The sequence below is a fragment of the Labrus mixtus genome, chromosome 15, assembly GCF_963584025.1.
Source record: "Labrus mixtus chromosome 15, fLabMix1.1, whole genome shotgun sequence".
Taxonomy (NCBI): domain Eukaryota; kingdom Metazoa; phylum Chordata; class Actinopteri; order Labriformes; family Labridae; genus Labrus; species Labrus mixtus.
In genome coordinates this window covers 16,453,397-16,472,984 of record NC_083626.1, presented here as the reverse complement: position 1 = coordinate 16,472,984, position 19,588 = coordinate 16,453,397, and the positions used below count along the sequence as shown (strand labels likewise).

The window sequence follows — 19,588 nt, the reverse complement described above, 5'->3', positions numbered from 1 at the left end:
GTTTGTAGAAAGAACAGCTTACAGAAAACAGAGATGAGCATTTATCACTCACAGCACCCCGAGGTGGCAACCGGAATGCCAGTGTAGAATTTTCCCAGAGAGAAGATTGCTTTCCCCGAGTCTCCCTTTCGTACACACATTGCATGCACTTTCCCATAAGTCATCTGGCAAACAGGAAGGAATCACAGACCGGATTGGATGCATGACCCAAAACAGCTTCACTCCCATTATGCAGTGATAAATGACCCACCAGCAAGTCGAGGAGTCTGTGAAGCATAGAGAGAGCAGGATAACTGGGAATGATTAAAGTCAAACAGTGTTGCTCAAGGGACCAGATCAGTGAAACAGTAGAGAACAGATTAGACCCACTAGGACGATGAGCATTACCTTGTCAAAAGAGGAGGCGGAGGAGGAAGTGGGGGTGAGCAGGACCAGTTGGCTTGAAGGTGGGGAAGGAGAAGGAGATGAAGCATGTTTGATGTCAAGCACAGGGACCACAGCAGAGCGACCCCCTGCTTGCACTGACAGAGACTCTGAAAACTTCTGTCATTTTTTTGCTTATTGTTTTCATCTAAATGCATGCATAAACACATACGAATCCTATTCTTGCATGTACATGTGTGTTTGTTTGTCAGAAAATGTCAAAGCATAGTTTGTGTCAATTTCCTAAGCAAATGCAGATGTGAGTTGTGGTTGGCCTTCGATTCCAGTGTCATGGTCTTTGTTGTGTCTCTTTGTATGGGGGATAGGCCCCGTGGGGGAAAAAGGCTTTCATGAATGACAGAAGAAACGAAACGCAAGATTCACACACGTAGTGTTCCACATCTTTGCTTATGTGGAGCTCAACAGCCAAACAGTTCCCTACAGACAACCAATAAGAAGAGAAAGTGTAATTATCAGTCAGAACTGCCAACAACAATAGAACAGGCTATTGAGATGAGAACTTTTTCTCCATATTAAGTCCATTGTTCTTCACTAAGAGCCTTAAAACAACAGCATTCATTTTCAACATCATTTTATTTCAAAAGTACACAAACAGGACCAATATTCTTCAATAAGGCAAAGCTCAAAAATTAACAACCACTCACGTCAGAGGACTCAAAATCTCATAGTCACAGTTTATGGAGATCACTTGCAAATCATAAATAAACTTTTTTTTAAATCTCTATCTATATATATATATCTATATATATATATAGACTCATCTTTTTTCTCATCATGAAAAAAAGATCATTAGACAAACATTTCTTTACAACCCTGGCCCACATTTAATCATTTTCAGTATTTTTTTTCCCCTCAGAAACACTATTGTCCATAAAAAGCCATCAGAGTTGGCCAGGGGGGAGGTGCACCTGTCTCTCTCCACAAGTTGGTGTTACGTGGCTCTAATGCCCAGTTCCAAGCCCAGCTACGGACCGCGGCCCTTAGCTGCTACCTGAAAGGACTGAACATAGTGGTGTGAGGGTCACCTGTGCAGTTTATAAGCTACGATGTGCATTGTAAGCATTATTACTTCCTAAAAGCTTTGTTTCGCCCCCGAAAACCTCTCTGTGCAGCTTCTGTGATATTGCTAAAGCACCTTTATGATCACTATTTAAACAGCTATCCATTTTCAATCCTTTCAAATAAGTGCCTGCTGAGAGGGGTTCCTCAGGGCGTGGGCCTTTGTAGGTGGTGAGTTGGAATTGGGCGCAATGTAAAAAGGGGCATGAGTGATTTTTTTCTGTGGCATCGCTGCTGTTCTTTTGCGTTCCGAGCCAAGCCGATCCAAGTCAAGTCTTGGATGGAGAGGCGTGGCTAGCTCTGGTCACCTGGAGAAAAGACCGAGGAGGATGCACAGCAGTGTTGCAACAAGAGACGAGGAGAGACCTGCAGCTCCTCCACACTCCATGGAGTTCTCCTGCAGAGGGAGGGGGGAGAGATTTGGAGCAACAAATAAAACAACAAAGAAGAAATATTTTGTCAGTAAGTAAAAAGTAATTTAAAAGTGACTGATCTCTGTGTGTGTATGTTTTTTCATGGAGCAGTTACCTCTGGGTGAAAAGGGTGACAGGAATCCGGGCGCCTCCTGTCCTTTTGCATCTTCAACCTCTCACACTTGAGAGATTCATTATGTGCAGCTGAAGTTAAGGCAACAATAGACAATGTGTACCCTCTGCAGAGTGTTTTCCCACTGAACTGTATTTCAGTGTTTATAATGGAAAGGCATGCATGTTTTAAAGGTGCACTGATGACAGAGCTTCTTATGGATACAGTAATACTTTTGGGCTCAGCATGCAGGACAAAGAAATCAGACCCAGATCCTTTGTTTGATGGATTTTCTCTGTTGCATAGCAACAGAATGGCATGGTTTTATTCTACAGTAAGCACTCTGCAACAAAATAAACAGTGGCAGACATGTATATACAGCATGACTGTACTGTATAAAGTTTCAGGGAAACACACATTGCAGAAGGAACTCGCTCGTGTATGTGGTGTGGTGACGCGCTAAGCTCTTTTTGAGTTTGACTGTAGTCGGAGCTGTGTCTGCTATTGATCAGAATCACATCACAGAGAAGGATGTTGTGTAACACAGTCCAAGTGTACACACACACACACACACACACACATGCACATACATCGCTGTGAGACAGACCTCTGGTAGAGATCTGTCTCAAAGCTTTGGCTTCAGATTGTATCCCTCACAACAGTCTCCTCTGAGGGGGTAGAGGGCAAACAAACTCCACAAAGCTTGCCCCATGCCCCATGCCCCATGCTATTTACATCTTGTTATCATTGCTAGACACACACTGGCTCCATGAAAGAGAGTAGGCTTATCCAAATAAAATAGCATAATAAGGTATTAGTGTTATTTTTCTCAGTGGGGTGAAAAGCCTGCAACACACCAGCTGTAAAACACATTGATGTTGCCCTAAAAAAAACAACAACATTTCTTTACTTATGCTTTCATTTATTTCCCTTAAAATTCTGCATCCATAAAAAAAAATGGAGCTGTTGTAATTATGCCTGTTTAGCCCCTCTGTTGAATCCAATTAATTCTGGCGTCATTTCCTGTCAATCAGGATACAAAGAAATACAAATGTACACCCTCTTCATCAAAGTCACCCGCACTTCTCAAGTCTTTGGCCTGTGAAGGATATACATGATTTCGATGGGGTCCATGGTGATTGGCTCGAACATGCTGCAGTCGCACTTGTTGTCCACCACCACCATGAAGAGATTACTGCTGGGGATCTGCTGGATCACAAAGGACCTGCCAATCACAGCAAAGACAGCCAGAAACAGATGAAAAAGAAGATGAGGAAGGAAGAAGGAGCTTTGAGAGTTGGATTGGCGAGCAGACAAGGCACATGGGTATGATGTGAATTTGCTTGTGTGTCAGAGGATTTGTGTTATGAGTGTTCACATTCTCCCCCGGCGGAAAAGGAGATGCATGTCAAGAAGATGACTTGTCTCGTTGCCAGCTGTCAATAAACATAAAAAGACAGACTCACTCAACACACACACACACACACACGTTAAATATACACACTATCTTTTCTGACTCAGCCCTCTTACTCATTCCTTCTTCTTCCTTCTCTTTTGTCTTTGTTTTATCCCATCCAAAGCGAGCGCCAATGAAGTGTTGCCGGATATAAAACAATCCAAAGGAAGACAAATGGGAACCACACTTTTGTGCTCACAGCTTCCCATGACTGTGTTTTACTGGCCTGAGAGATCAGGGCTCGCCTCGGCCTCCTGGCCAGTGATTTACGAGCGAGGATAGGCTTTATGAATAAGAGAGGCCGTAAAGATGATCTCTTCTTTCTGTCACCCTTTCTTTCTTTATCTCTTGCTCCTCTGCCTCCCTCTCCTCTGCAGCAGCTGGGAGATTTATCGAGTTCAATGTGAGAGATTTATCAGACATGTATGAGAACACGCATGTGTGATTGCATGAACACACACACATGCAGAAATACTGCACACACGCCCACACTCAAGTTTTGTGAGGCAGAGCAGGAGACCTGATAGAGCAAAACAGACCTACAGGAACATCTCAATACTTACTAATTCAATATTATGACCAATTTAATGTAACCACAAGCAGCCTCCAATCCCTGTGTAGCACCAACACACCGCACTCTAATACACACATCCCACTGTGACCAACCAAACCCAACCAAACCAGACCAGCAAATAAGCCAAGCCAGTTCCAATCAGAGTGAATTAGTATCTGCTGATGTTTAATAATCCGTGCTCACCCCTGCACAGCGCCGGCCCAGCTCAGCCTGCTGATAGAAAGCAGAGCAAGTGTTCTAGGAGCAAAGACTTAAACACATCCTGACAGCACAGCTGCTGGCCTTGAACATACCCGGTGCTGGGAAAGGGAGCACTACACTGCACATACATGCACACTTGGACTCAAAGACAGAGACATTTAAGCATACTCTCGCTCTCTCTCTCTCTCTCTCTCTCGCTCACAAACACACAGATGGCCAACACCGTGCTTTCTTCTTGATGTGGTGTCCTGATGCTGAGGCTTCAGGTGGCCAGCTAACCCACCAAGCAACTGACAACTAGGACATCCAAATTTATTTCATAAACATTCAAAATATGAAAGAAGGAAATGAAAAAGAGCAATCCGCAGAGAGAGACAGAGACAGAGCGGGAGAGACTTGGCATTCAAAGAAGAAATAAATCAAGAGTTAGATTCATGTTCAGCATAGACAAAAGAATGTGTCATCCTGTAAAAGTCCTGTCAAAACACATCACACAATCTTTAGCTGGAGATGATGGAAACTAGCGCAGCTTATCAGCAATTTCTTATCATGAAGTAAAAAGTCTTACACATCCAGTGTCAGCTCTTCTGAAGCTCATTTTAATGAGAATATTTCACATCCCATTATGCATTACATGTTCCTTGCTTTTTGATGAAAATCAGCAGCAATGTGAATCTATCAAAACACTGTGCGCTCAGTTTTGGTAAAGTGTAATATTTCTGTCGGTCGTGTACAGAATCTTCACATTTTCCCTATGATTTAATCATTGCATAACTAACCATAACCCGAACTGCACGCACTGGATGGTTTTTTAAAATCTGTCATCAGAATTGGGAAATTTGACCAATAATTACTGAGTGTTATTTAACAATTACTAATTCATTGAGCTGAGATTGCCCCAGTGAAACCTCAACAAACAGACTTGTGGCTTTTGAGAGCAATGCTGTCATTCTTTTTCCATTTCTCTCATTACTCTTGAGGGAAACGAGCAGCATGATCCCAGAACTCTCTTTTTTTTAGACTTTCTGACACTTTTATATGATTCCAATATAAAGCATGTTCAGCAGGATATTAGAAGAGATTATATGATGAATTTTAGGTTTTGTAGCTCCTTGTAGCCTGTTACAAAATATAACTGAGAGCGTGTAACAAATGATTGTACAGGTTGAGTGACATGGTCAAAGAGAAGTTCAAGAAACTGAAAAAAGGAGATAAAAATGTGGAACATGCCGTGAAATGTAGTATTTGTAACCAAAGAAATGTTGAAAGCCGACGGCTCACGGAGAGAAGTTCAATTCAAAACTTAAAATAATTGTAATTCAATACACTTTTGAATGTAAAAATGTAAACTTAATTTAGCATATTAAATAATTAACATTAAATAGGCAGACCTCAAGCAGCATCACTGATATTAAAACATTCATCTAAATCATGAAGTACACATAAAAAGCTTGTTAAATAAAGATCGCAATATGATATACATTCTTTTACTTGTTTTTGAGTACTTTATTTTCTTATATGCTCAGCAAAATACATTCAAATCTTTTTGAATACTTGTGCCAGGAACACGAATCATAAGCTTTTGCTATGTAGCATTATTCTTGTCATTCACATAGAGACACAGATGCATTTTAAGCATCTCTAACAGATGAAACCACGTCTAACCGTCTGACTGCCGCTCTGAGGCTGTAGCTCACTGCAGCTTTGAACCTCTCTCTTTCAGGATGGCCCAGAGCGTAATGAAGGAGTGTTTGGAGTCTGAAGATATATGGCTGTGAGTATTGTGGCTAATAGTCCCCTTGAAGACCTTTCTGGTTCGAGACATGACACAGTCTTTGTCCTAAATCTCATGTTACAGTGAGGAGAAGCTGGCAGGGCATAAATGGAGGTTGAGTCATTCTATAGGAGCACTTAAGCCATTATATATGATATATATAAGTTCATTGTTTCGTGCGCTGACACTCAGTCGAACCCATCAGGAAGTAATGGACAAACACAAATAAGGACATCATGCACACACATAGTCATAGTACAGTAAAGAGAGGTTTAAAAGGCAAGAGCTAAGGGTTTTTGTTTCCTAAAGCATAAAACACATACACACGTTTCCTGATGAAAATATGAGAGAAGGCCTCAGTCAGCCTGTAATGTGAAACAGATGTTTATCACCAATATCCTCTATTACTAATATGAGCAATAAAATTCCATATACCCCAAATAAAAGCTCCATTTCACTTTGTCGAATTCATTGTGCTCTAAAAAAGATTTATTTGAAGGCATGTTGCTCAGAGCACGCAGCCCTGCCCGCTAATCCCAGCGCTGGTGTCATCATCGAGGATGAGACCATTCTTCTCTAAAGCGAGCTCTTTTGTTGTGTGTGTGTGCTGTGAGTGTGTGAGAAACAGCTAGTGTGTGTGTGTGTGTGTGTGTTTGATGGGGGTCTGAATGAATCCCCTACCACATTCTACTCCTAGCACCCAGGGCAGTGGTTACCCTGCTGACCACACACACACACACACACACACACACACACACACACACACACACACACACACACACACACACACACACACACACACACACACACACACACACACACACACACACACACACACACACAGGATTCTGAGCTTCCCTGGCAGCTCCACAGCTGGGAGCAATGAAGGGCCCTACGGAGGGATCCAGAGAACACCCCACAATTGCCTGACAGAAAAGCCCAAATTGTTAATGGGGACCACACTCATTTTCCCATTTTTAAAGGAAGCCTTTTTTTTCACCTCTCTCCCTCATCTAAATGCCTCGTATTTCAAACTGCCACAGTAGAGAGTGTGTGTCTGTGTGTGTGTGTGTGTGTGTGTGTGTGTGTGTGTGTGTTTCTAATGCACTGCCAGGATAGAAGTGTCTTCAACAGACAACAAATGATTTCAATGTGTTTCCCATTATCCGGGATTATGCAGATAAGAATATCCTGCCGGGATGAGAGCTAACAGGCTTATTTATTTTTTAATTGTTTTGCTTAATTTTACAGAGCGTAGTGGCTAACCGATCTCCAATGTGCTTCATTCAAAAGTAGACGTTTCGACAGTTTGCATATTTTTAACGTGTGTTCACATGTGTTTTATGTAGCGTGTGTGTGTGTTTGTCATACTTGATACATCCATCACAGTCAAGGTTGCCGGTGTTCTCTTTGATGGTTCTCTCTGAGATGAAGGCTGGGTACTCTGTGTCACACGGTACCTGCATGGACCGGCCCATCCTCTGAGCTGGAGAGAGAGAGAGAGAGAGATGGACAGAGAGAGAGAGAGAGAGAGAGATAGAGATGGAAAGAGAGAGATAGAGAGAAAGAGAGACAGTAGGAGGGAGAGGGGGAGAGTGATGGACAGAGCGAGAGAGAGATGGGCAGAGAGAAAGAGAGATAGAAACAGAGCAAGAGAAAAATAAATTGAGTGAGAAAGTGATGGAACATCCATGTCAAAGTCAAATACATGTTCAAAATAGCTTTGCAAAAAGATAAGTAAGCAAACATACCACATCCTTGCAAATATAGAAGTTTGAAATAAAGCAGCTTTTCAGAACCAGAGCTGCCTTTCACTTTGGGACACATTTCTAGTATAATTCTAGGCTGGCATTTTATGCAGCATAGCTTGAACTCTCCTGCCACCCAGAGGTTTTTGACATCACTGCAGTATATATATATATATATATATATATATATATATATATATATATAAAAAAAACAATCATATATATTTGCCAACATGATTTAATGCATTCTTAAAAAAAAGCGACTTATGTATTTAAATTAGCATAATATAAATAGGCAAATAAAAAATAAGCACTTGTTTTATAAGCAAATATTTTACCTCACACCTAGTTTTCTTCAGACGGGGGGATTATGTGAGGGATTTGAATGGAGTGTTTTAATTACTGGTGTTCAGCAGTGTCGCATTATTGTGTGAAAAAAATAAAAATTTAATGTGCAGACGTAAATATGCATGCACGTTAGTTACACAGCCTACATGTATAAATGCCTGGGATTAGTTCAACTCGAGAGGCTGTGTAGATTGGGTTACGGACTGCTAAATTGGGGTGTTTCAGCAGAGTGTCACAGGCCTGTGTCTCTATTGTAAAAAAAGATAGAGAAAGTGCTGCTAAGACCTGAGGCCAGCCAGCTGTGAAATTGTCTCGAATGTTTGGCGAGCAGCGATGCCCAGCTTCACTTCGTTCTGGATAAGCGTGCGCAAGGAAAACATTTTATAGACTTTCATTTTGCGGTTCTTTTCTCTCTCTCCTCTCTCTAAGCTCACGTACAAAATATTTTCATATTAGTTTTGGCTAAAATGAATACTAAATTGTGATGCTACTTGGTGAGGCTTTAATTTCAAATGGGCGAACAGTATCCAGCACTCAATAAAGCGTGAGGAAACATAGAATGCATAGCTTGGCTTTAAAAATGTGAGAATGTGCGTGCGTTTGTGGAAGAAAGTGAGACAGAACAAGAAAGTAAAGACACAAAACCAGAGAAGAAGAGAAGAGAAAGAAAATATAGAGAGACGGAGGACTTTTTTCTCCTGTTACAAAGCGGATATTACTTCCAACCACCACCAATATGACACACATCCCTACTGATCATAAAACCATCAAGTATATAACCCCCTCTGGACACACACACACACACACACACACACACACACACACACACACACACACACACACACACACACACACACACACACACACACACACACTGAGGTCACTTGAGGTAATCTCATGTTCTGCCATTTTTACTTTTAGGTTTTGGATTGTGTGTCTTTATTCTGTTTTTCCAGCAGTGGTCACACTGACTCAGAGGAAGTGGAGGGGAGAGGGTGAGGAGAGAGAGAGAGAGAGAGAGGAGGTCAGTGCTGAGGACACTGGTTGTTTATTCTGTATGCAATGAACTCAAGCAGAAGGATGAAAAACAGAGTGTTGGTCAGCGTCCGTTTTCATTTTTGGATTCTTCTTTTGAGACAGAAATAAAAAAATTAAAGTAGCGTAGACATCCAATGAAAAGAATGGTCCCCTTTGTATGAATAAGATATTTAGAGCAACAACAATCACAAAGACAACACAATACTGAGCTGTTGTCCTGGATATAACGTTTAGGTACTTTTAAAAAAACAAATAGGTTAACTAAATAAAAAATCAATGTTTGGCAAATAACACATCCTTATTTTTTTTAAGTAAAACAGAACGACATAGACCCATTTCATATGTTAAAAAAACATGTAATGGATGCTGCTGCAGATAAGTGACTGTTAAGATGTCAAAATTAATTTGCTAACATAATTAGATTCCAGGATGCTTCTAATCCTACAAAAAGTGCAAACAAACATCCCAAATTAAGCAAATGAACAGTACATTACGAATGATAATCCTGATTCAACTTCTAGATGTATTATAAGTATTTGCTGTGGAACATTTTTCAGGATGCTCATTACGGAGCACTTTATGCGTCTCATACAACCCACAAGCTACAAAGTATTTTCAACTTCTGCGGACATTTCAGGAAAACACGGCAGGCCATTTGAGCAGCTCTTACAGTTCATAAGAAACAGCCGTGAGTTCATGCACAAATCCTTTTCTTATTTGTAATATAAATAAACTTTTTTTGTTTATTTTGACAATAACAATTTAGGCTGTATACTTTATGAATGCAGGAGAGAGAGAGAGAGAGAACATGCAGAGTGTGTCTTACCTTTCGCTGTGAGGTCAGAGTGCCACCAGCTGTAAAAGTTAAACTCCACCAGGAATCTAAACGTGGAGAAGAAATCGATCATACCAACACACACTAATATACCATTATATAATACAAACTGCGACACTCTACACTGCATTCCAGACATTTATCCATACAGGATACACGTCTCTCAAGGGCTCGAGTTGGGCAAACTGTTTATTTACACAACAGATGATGGATTCTGCTTCAAAAGAAACCATGGCGCAGATATGAATCTTTGCTTACAGATAAGAATCTTTGCTTATTGGCACCTATCCTAGTCACAGTTCTGTGACTGAAAAAAAAAGTTCTGTCTTATTTTATTTGCTTCTTCTGCCTCAAAGTATTTCGATGAAATAAATCGTGAAAAGCTTTCTCAAGAAATGACAGTTAAATATTGACTAAGACCATGCAAGCTGGAGCTCCATCTGACGTTTTTAAAGTAAATTTGGTAAACACTCTCAAGTCTTCTCTTCACTTCAGTCTGTGGGAAGTTTTTTATGTCAGTTAAAGAGTCTCCTTGTTAAATAGCCCTTTTGATTTCCTTATCTTGTCATAAAAATGTTGTGAGAGTGCAGATCATTTGGTCTGATGCCCTCCTTTCAGTTTTTCAGGTAAGACAGTTTGTTGAATAAATGATCCATATAGTGTGGGATTTTCAAAGTTAAAGCTGAAATCAGTGAAATGTAATAAAAATACATTTTAGTTTAGTAATTTTCAAAAAATACTAAAAGACTAAATATACAAATAAACCAAATGTAAATAAATACAAAATGTACCACAAATATAGTACCTTTTATGATGACAGATTTATTTTGAAATTCTTTATTAGGAATAACCCCTTGAGATGTGACATCTCGTTTTCGAGGGGATCCTTGAATACAGAAATGAACAGTATACAGAAAATATATTTAACAGAGCACATGACAGAAAACAAAAAACAAAGAGAAAAAAACAACAACACAAAAACAGAACTAAACAGTTGATTGAATAAAGGATCGTAACATTCTTGTATGTACATTTTAGGTGCTTAAATGACGAAGATGATGCTTTCAAGGGCTCTACACTGTTTCCCTATTGCTTAGTATTCGCATTTTTTTAACAATATATTTTCCTATAGTGATGGCTGTAAAAAAAAAAAATTTAAACCTAATCTTACATATTTTCCCTCTGATATGATATAGGATTAATAAACATCTCAACTCAAATGAAGAAAAGCAAAGACTAAAAACAAAACACATAAATAGAAAGATCACTAATGTCTCAGGGACACAAAAAAAACAGTCCTTAAAATTAGAACTGACAACTCAGTGTTCCCATGATGCACTGTGGTGGTAACAGACCACCCAGACAGACTCTGCAACCACAACATGGCATCACAGGAAACATCAGGTAGCCATTACTGCTTATGATCACTGACGATCATGTGGACATACATGTGGAGGAACTAGTAAACAAACATGCAGTTTACATATAGTAACAAACACGACCTCATCTGAAGAAATGGGCAACATATGAGTGCTTAAAAGTACATAGAGTGTTTGTTATTTACAAACAGACAGAAGACACATACACGGACACAGAAGTCTTACATGACAAGCTCAGTCAGGATCCACTTTACAGCTGTGAACACAGCAAAATATGGCTAAAAGGGGAAGAAAAGGGGGGGGGGGGGGGGGACATTTTTAGATGCTAAAACCCATCAAATACTGTATAACGCCAATTTTTCTTGTGAGCAAAAATGCAGTACTCACATCCAACAGTGTGTGTCCACTATCACTACTTTCTGAAAAAACCCAGCACAGAGCCTGGTAGTCATACAAAGTGACCCTGAGTAGATAAAGATAGAAACATGAGTGCAGCGTGTGAGACACAGATCACAAATAGAGATAGAGTCAGGCAAAGTAGGAGAGAATGTTTCATATCTATTTAACTTCTTAAAAGTAATACATTTATTGTGAAGATAAAGCCCAGATAAGGTGAGATAAGTCCTGTTTCACACTTTATCTCTTCTATTACAAGCCTGCGGGGTCTGCTCGACAGCTGTGTGGGAGCAGGAAGGACAGATCCCACCTCTGCTTTAGCCGCTGCTTTACCTGCGCATGATATATTGGATGGATGTGGCAAGAACGGGAAAGGGAAAGCAAGTGAAAGCTGAGAGCTTCCCTTGAGGTTCCTCAAAGCGATGTAGGAAGGTGGGTGTGTGTGTGAGTGTAGATGATTTGGGGATATTGGAGGGGATATCAGAGGATTTAAGGGCTTAGCGGACCCTCAGGGTGTGAGGTCTGGCTCTGTCTGGGCGAGGTTATTGAAGGGATTCCTAACACACACTTGCGCACACAGACGTCTACACACTGGACACTCTCTCTCATAGCCTGTGGACAAGTTCCTGTATACTTGAGGATACTTTGTGTGTGTGTGTGTGTGTGTGTGTGTGTGTGTGAGTGAGTGTGTGTGTGTTTGATGTGTGAGTGGGTTCAGTCTATCCACAGCTCTGGGCGATGTTCAAACCTCAAGTCACAGCAACAGTGACACATAGCTCCAACACACCGCCAGGAACCAATTAGTGCTAAGCCGGGCCAAGTAATGGTGTTAGCAGCAAACTTAGACCAATGTCATATTTGTGTGTGGGTGTGTGTGTGTGTGTGTGTGTGTGTGTGTGTGTGTGTGTGTGTGTTTGCACAGATGTGTGATTACTGCATAAGCATGTGAGAGAGCTATTCATTCGTTTTTCTTTTCATGGGAGCATAACATCTCTTTTTTTTTTATTGATCTCTCTTTCTATTGCTCGTTTATAAAGATGGATAATCCAAAAGAAACAGAAAATAATTTGTCTGCATTTGTCTTCATCTGCAGCCTCGATGCTGACTCATAAATCCAAGCTGGCGGCTTATTTCGACTTTTAAGTGGTGCACTTAAAAAATCTGCCTCTATTTTTTTTTAATCATGACAGAAAATGATGCTGTTGTCATGAGCATTAATTCCCCAGAGATGGCACTGAGTTACGACAGATTTATTCATGTTACGATCTAGAAGCTCTATTACTTAATCGACACGAGAAATACTTTTCATTCATCATGTTTTGTGCTCATTTTTCAACAATCCATCATCACACGATTTTAAAGATGCAGTGAAAGAGCTTGTGAGCGGCTTTGTTTTTATGAGTGGGACTTCAAAGCATTTGCTGTCAGCGTTTAGAAGTCCATCCTTCTGATAAACAGGCGTAGTTGTCTGCTTGTGTGATGATTTGTCACTGATTTTTATGCTTTGAGACATTCGTTTAAAATGTTCTTACCCGCTTCCCAACAGCAGCAGGGACTTCTGGGTAATGTCTTAATAAGGTGTTGGAAATAGGTCTGTAAGCCTATGAGTACTCCAAATTTAAAGTTTACCTTGCACTCGGGTTATCTAAAGACTCCATAAATTATATATCGTACTAGTTCCACAGTCAAACTACAATCTGTGTCTGTCTGTGTCTGCATCTCTGCTAATTCAAGGAAAGATATTCTCCTGGGTTACATTTCCGAATTAATCGCAGAAAGGCGCCACCCACTGCTCATGCCATTTTCCAGGAGACACAGCTCTATGACATGCAGAGTATGGGTGACGTGTCTAGGTGTGTGTGTGTGTGTGTGTGTGCGTGTGTGCGTGTTTTGTGTGCATGTGTGATTTCGAGTTTCTCCTAATGCTTTCATTTCAGGAAAAGATTTGCTTTAATCCCCGAATGGAGAACTCTGCTGAGCCAGGGGTCGGAGTTCAGCGCTGAATAGCTCAACAGGATTGGCCAAGTGAAGAGCTGTCATCACAAGACGAGACATGCTCTCATTATGTAGCCTTCCTGGTGTTATGCACATACTGTACATTTACACCATAGACTGTAAATATTAATGGACGAAGACTGAGTGACTTCACTCATCTGTAACTGCAGGGGGCTTTGGAAGCCTGTCGATGGCGGTCGCCATGCTGGAAATGCTGTCTTAACCTATTTTTAGTCAACCTAACATCAGGCTAAGGAGCTGGAGCTGACGCCTCCTGACAAAGAGCTACACAGCGCCCGCCCCTCAGTCAGGTCAGCTACGAGCCTTATTGTGAATAACATGTATTCTTCATAAAATCACAATAGATGAGTTATCAAAAAATGCCTCTGCTGTAAAGTGTGTGCTGATAGAGACATGAGCTAAGACAGACTATTTCTTATTTTGAACCAGGCTGTCAACATGTTTATTTCTACTGTAAAAAACAGCTTTTTTAAATGGGTGTGTATGTGCATTGTGGTGCTTCTGCAGCCAGCCTCAAGTGGACACTTTGACAAACTGCAGGATTTTGCACTTCCACATTGGCGTCATAACAGAGATACATACAAGTGAAGTACATGGCATGTAGTACATACATGTGCTGGCATAAAGACGTTAACACACTTACACATGCACTTTCAAACAGGTGACTTACCTCTTGAAAGAGCCCATCTGCAGAAGCTTACTCATTACAGCTCCCTCTGCTTCTCCGAAAAACTTCCCTGTCTGAGAAACAAGAGAAATAGATTGATGCAAGTCATACAAAATGTGCATGTTAAGCAGATATCTGCGTTTTTCTGTGTTTTTTTATAATAGAAGAAGCTTTGAAAGGTAAAAAATGTGACATTTGCAAAGTCCAGATCACATTTGATGGGAAAAAAACAGCATAAATGAAACCCTAAAACATGCGACCTCATCCTTCTGCCAAGTGATCAATTTAAAAACACATATTCAGAACAGAACGAAGGATAAAACCTTACAGTTGCATTCGGAATGGTTGGAACGAAAAAGCCCTGATCACATTGCACAATCATTCGGAGCAGTTCCTGGTATTTTGCTGCTGACCTGGACAGACTCAAGACTGCTCCAATTCAAAATGTGTAGGGATTTTATTTTTTTATGTTCCATCCCAACCGTTCGTAAAAGATGGCTATCCACCAATGAATCTGCCTCTTCGAGGTTTCTGCCTGTTAAAAGGAAATTTTTTCCATACTCATAGGAGATGGATGCTGGGTCACAGTAAATATTTTTGCCAACAGAGTACAGTCTGCTGCTCTTTATGTTAGGTTTCATGAAATAACAGTTATGTTAATTTGGTACTATATAGAAAAAAATTGATTGATTTGTTTACATTTTTACTGTTAACCAAAATTAGACATGACTAGTGGGGCCCTTAAATGTTTGATCACCTTCAAATTACGATCGAATAAAGAAAAGGAGCCAACGAGTGAGAGGAACGTGAAAAGAACATGCAGAGCGAGGGAAGGGCAGTGACAGCCAGCGGACTGGCTCCTAGATGAGCCAAAGCTGGAGTGACAGCATGTCTGGTGACAGCTAAGCAGAGGGTATATGCTAGGGCAGCAGCACGTCTCCTTGAGAGCAGTCCAAACAGTATGCATGAGACACAGGACACAATTATGTAACAGCAAAAGATATAGAATGAAACTTTACACTTGGATTTCCACATTACATTTTTCTTGTCTTGATATAAATGGTAAACTCACACTTGGCACAAAAGCCATTGTGTAGCTTTATGATGTTGGTGACATGCTAGTAGGATGTGGCAAATGGCCCTTCTTCAGCTAAACTTTAAAGAACAGGGCACCGGTTTGGATTAGTGGATGATGCACGGCTCATGTAGAGAGGCTGTAGCCCTCATCACAGAAATTGTGGGTTTGAATCAGACCTCGGCCCTTTGCTGCATGTCATCCTCCACTCTCCCCTCCAAACATTTTCTGTCTGTCTTCAGCAGTACAATCATATAAAGGCAAGAATGTCCACAAGAAATACAAAACTAAACGAAATAACAGACTCAAATCCAACAAAGACTTCTTTGAAACTGACTTTGATGCATCCTTTTTGCTGTTTCTGCTGTACTCTGGCTCTGTAAGTGCAGACCATGTGCATCTGATGTCTTACCAGAGTATAGTCCTCTGCTACCAGAACGAAGCCGTTGTTGTCGATGAGGTAGCAGTTAATGTCCTGTTAAATAAAAGGCAAAGTGTTAAAGCAATTGCAATGAGCAAAAGAGACCACATTGTTTTTATTTTATCAGGAATATAAAAGCTGACTGACCTCATCATCACAGCTTATGGAGCATTTTCCATCTAATGCTGCACACTGTGAGATTAAAAAAAGACATCAGCACACTGGACCTGGTCGTCTAAGCAAATATTAAAATGGTTTGGTTAAGAACACAGAGCAGCTTTGTCAGCTGTAATCACCTTCCTAAATGATTCCCTAATAAAAAAGTTTTACCAAAATAAGTCAAATAATTTATGAAATAAATGTGCAATACAGTCGTAGCTTAATATCTAGGAGTTACAACAAAGTCGTTTTGAATATGACACATGCAAGTTGTGCGTTTGTGCATACACACCTGTCTGCTGGCTGTCCAGAACTTCTTCTGGAAGAACTCCAGTTTCATCTGGATGCCAACAGCTAAAAGAGAGAGACAATGCAGTCACAACAGGACATGTGTTCTGTGTATTTAAGTTAGAGAAAGAATGCTCTTTATTACAGTCGTCCAAATGACAAGAGAGTGATTCAATATAAATGCACAGAGTCACAGTGCATCTTTTCATGAATCCCCATCAACTACATTTCCATGAAAGCAAATTAAAAGTGTTTTCCTTTATTTTCTGGAAGGCTGTGTTTATGTCATGCCCTACTTTCTGCACACATATTGCACTCAGATTAGCCAACCACACTCAAAATGCAGTTTCACACATTTCTAAACCAGACATCTTTCCCTGTGACCAAACGTAATCCCCTCCATTCCTCAGTCGGCCTCCCTGTTGTTTTCCACACAGCTATTTCCAGAGCTGGTATACAGAACCCCTCACATCCAAAAGCCTCATCACGGCAGGTCCCTAAATGCACAGATCTGACCAGAATTCCTCGCCTGGAAAAATCCCAGTCCCCGACATTAAACATTTCAGATTTTTTTTAGTTAGCTGAGGAAAGATTGACACATTCACCACAAGCTTTAACACCCCAGGCCCCTCTCCTCATCATCCTCTTCTCCCACTACCCCCAGCTACTAAGACTCAGAGGAACCTAGCTTTGTCTCAGTGGGGGGTTGCCATGCGTTTAGGGGTCTTTAAATCTACCCCAGAGCAAAAACACAATTTTTATCCAAATGAAGAAAAGATGAGGGTATCAAATGGAAGAGAGTGCTGCATTTGGATGGATTTATAATGTGGTAACGTGGAAATAAGACAGATACACTGATTGGACAACATGTTTTACTTAATGTATCTACTGTAGCTGATAATATAAAAAAAATGTATAAAACGAAATGTAATGAATATTATTAAATTATGTACACGTCAATTGTAGGATGGGATTTTATACGTAGGGAAGGGGAATGTATAATAATAAAGAAAATATGTTTAACAATCACATCAAAATCTGGACCTTATACAAAGAATCTTGCAGAGGCATAGTGGAGAAGAAAGTGATAAAGTTTCATGCATGCATACATGCAAAATGCACCAGAAAGAAATACATGTTAATGTATTGGGCAAAGTTGCCTCCAGGCTGCAATAAAACAAATTTGATAATAATAAAATGGAATTTATCATGGTCCAAGACCAAACCTTTTTTTGTTGCTGAAAATGTGATGCCTGCATTATTAAAAGAGCATCTCAGCCCTGGCTACACAAAGTGCCTATTACTAGATCGATAGCTCATTTTAACAAGAATACCCTCAACGTATCTCAAGTCTAAAACTTAAAGCCACTGAGGGGCTACATAGACGGGCTAATCTAGCCTAATAATTGACACGCTTGCCGGCTTTGGTCCTGAGCGTAAGAATGCAAAATAAGATCTTTTTTTTTTAGAAATATTTATTTGTCATTCCATCGTTGTCTTGATTAATGTCACATGTGCGATGTTCAAATAATAATAATGCAGACATTTCCATTCACATTCACTCTGTTACCTCATAGTGTGGCGTACAGCGGTCAAAAAAGTGTAATTGCTCCCCGTCTAGCAACACCTGACACTCCAGTGATAGTTCCTACCTATATAGAGTTTCACCTTAACCTAAAGGCGACACCTGCTGGAAGAATTTGTGTTTTGCACTTCCTAAACATGGCTCCTACAGTATCAGTAAGAAATATTCCACTGGCTTTGCACTTCTTGCAGTGTAATTTTGCATTTGCATGATTTTGGAAGTGCAGAGGGGAACTGCTGTGGCCTGTTTTAGCCCCTTGCCCAGAGGAACAGGTGCAGATTATCCCGTCATAAGCTTTGCCAGATCCTTTCAGCAGCCCACCATTTCCACACCCACATGGAAAACCCAGGGGGACGGGCTAATTTAAGATGCTGGGCAACAGCAATGGAAACACACATGGTGCAAAACCAGGGGAGAACATACATCATTAAGATAATAAAAGATACAGGATCATCTTGAAAAAGCTGTAACAACAAAGGAATAGTGCCGGAGAAGGTCAAATTAAGCTGTCAAATGTTAATATCCTGTACTCCGACACATGAAACATTCAAATAAAACAAAGCGTTAAAAAAAGTGAAAACACACCTCATCTAAAATATGAATGGTGCATTTGTAATTTAAACTAAAAATGAAAGGAATAATATTATACGGGATCTGTTCAGCAGGGGAAATAATTCATGGAAATAAAAATCCAATATGAGCAGTAGAGGAGAAAAGTATTAGATGTCAGAGGTGCACTCATGTTGGCCGTTAAATGGGAGTCGGCTCAGGATGAAAAGACAAAAGCCCAAATCCGTCTCACTAATGCTCGGGAATTTTCTGTACTACGGGGGAACATTTAATTTCCCTAGGTATGATTTAAGAACTTGGGGCTATTTATGCTCTGAGCTGGGTTTATGAGTCCAATGATGAGGAGACGTAAAATCCTCTCCAAATCCACCACATCACCAATCTGCTATCAGCGCTATCCCAGGCAGGGAGAGATGACAACCGCTTTAAATCCTACAGGTACTTGGGATTCTAATAAGGACTGTATATGCATGTACAACTGTCAGCGCGAGGGTGTACACGAGTGTGTGTATGTGTGTGCTTTTGAACAGACTGTAGCAAGGCCAACCATACAGCATGTAGGTGTGGATTTTAGTTTTTAGGCTTAAATTCAAATCTCAATGACAGATAATCACCTCTAGGACACTTATTAACTCACAAACAAGTGTCACATACACAGAGCTGTCTGGGAGATGTAGTGATTTGCAAATGTGGTCATGCATTTTGCAGGGGCAGATAGCTTCAGGATGCTGAGCAACATTCAAAGCATGAGCTGTTGTTAAGGATGCCATCCGTCCACAAGACTTAGGCTCCACTGACCTCTCCTGCCTGTGCATTCTTGTTTAGATAAGCTAAAGGATGGAGATTTGCTGTTGCAAAATCCACTTAAGAGAATGAGGTTATTGTGAAAGTATTTTTTTCAAAATGTCCTCTGAACGAGTCACAAGGCATGCAAAACACATTTGTAATTTGCCCTTAAGGCTGTAATGCCACAAGCTTTAAATGCGTCAGAGATGCACATGATGATAAAAAATGATGTCTGGTAAGAGGA

At 40.5% G+C, this 19,588-nt stretch overlaps 1 protein-coding gene across 2 annotated transcripts in view; it reads right to left on the bottom strand.

Moving 5' to 3' along the window:
• Positions 1 to 1,244: 1,244 nt before the first annotated feature.
• The window catches only part of cacna2d3a (calcium channel, voltage-dependent, alpha 2/delta subunit 3a), a 113,673-nt gene continuing 95,329 nt past the window's right edge, over positions 1,245 to 19,588 (bottom strand). For both annotated transcript variants that reach the window (XM_061056889.1, XM_061056890.1), the window contains 11 exons: positions 16,408 to 16,469; positions 16,104 to 16,148; positions 15,948 to 16,010; positions 14,464 to 14,534; positions 11,769 to 11,844; positions 11,607 to 11,659; positions 9,994 to 10,049; positions 7,405 to 7,519; positions 3,141 to 3,253; positions 2,032 to 2,114; positions 1,245 to 1,900 (listed from right to left, as the gene is read on the bottom strand). In XM_061056889.1, coding sequence (XP_060912872.1) covers positions 1,808 to 1,900; positions 2,032 to 2,114; positions 3,141 to 3,253; positions 7,405 to 7,519; positions 9,994 to 10,049; positions 11,607 to 11,659; positions 11,769 to 11,844; positions 14,464 to 14,534; positions 15,948 to 16,010; positions 16,104 to 16,148; positions 16,408 to 16,469 — 830 coding nt within the window. In that variant the 3' untranslated portion in view covers positions 1,245 to 1,807. The remainder of the gene's footprint in view (positions 1,901 to 2,031; positions 2,115 to 3,140; positions 3,254 to 7,404; positions 7,520 to 9,993; positions 10,050 to 11,606; positions 11,660 to 11,768; positions 11,845 to 14,463; positions 14,535 to 15,947; positions 16,011 to 16,103; positions 16,149 to 16,407; positions 16,470 to 19,588) is intronic.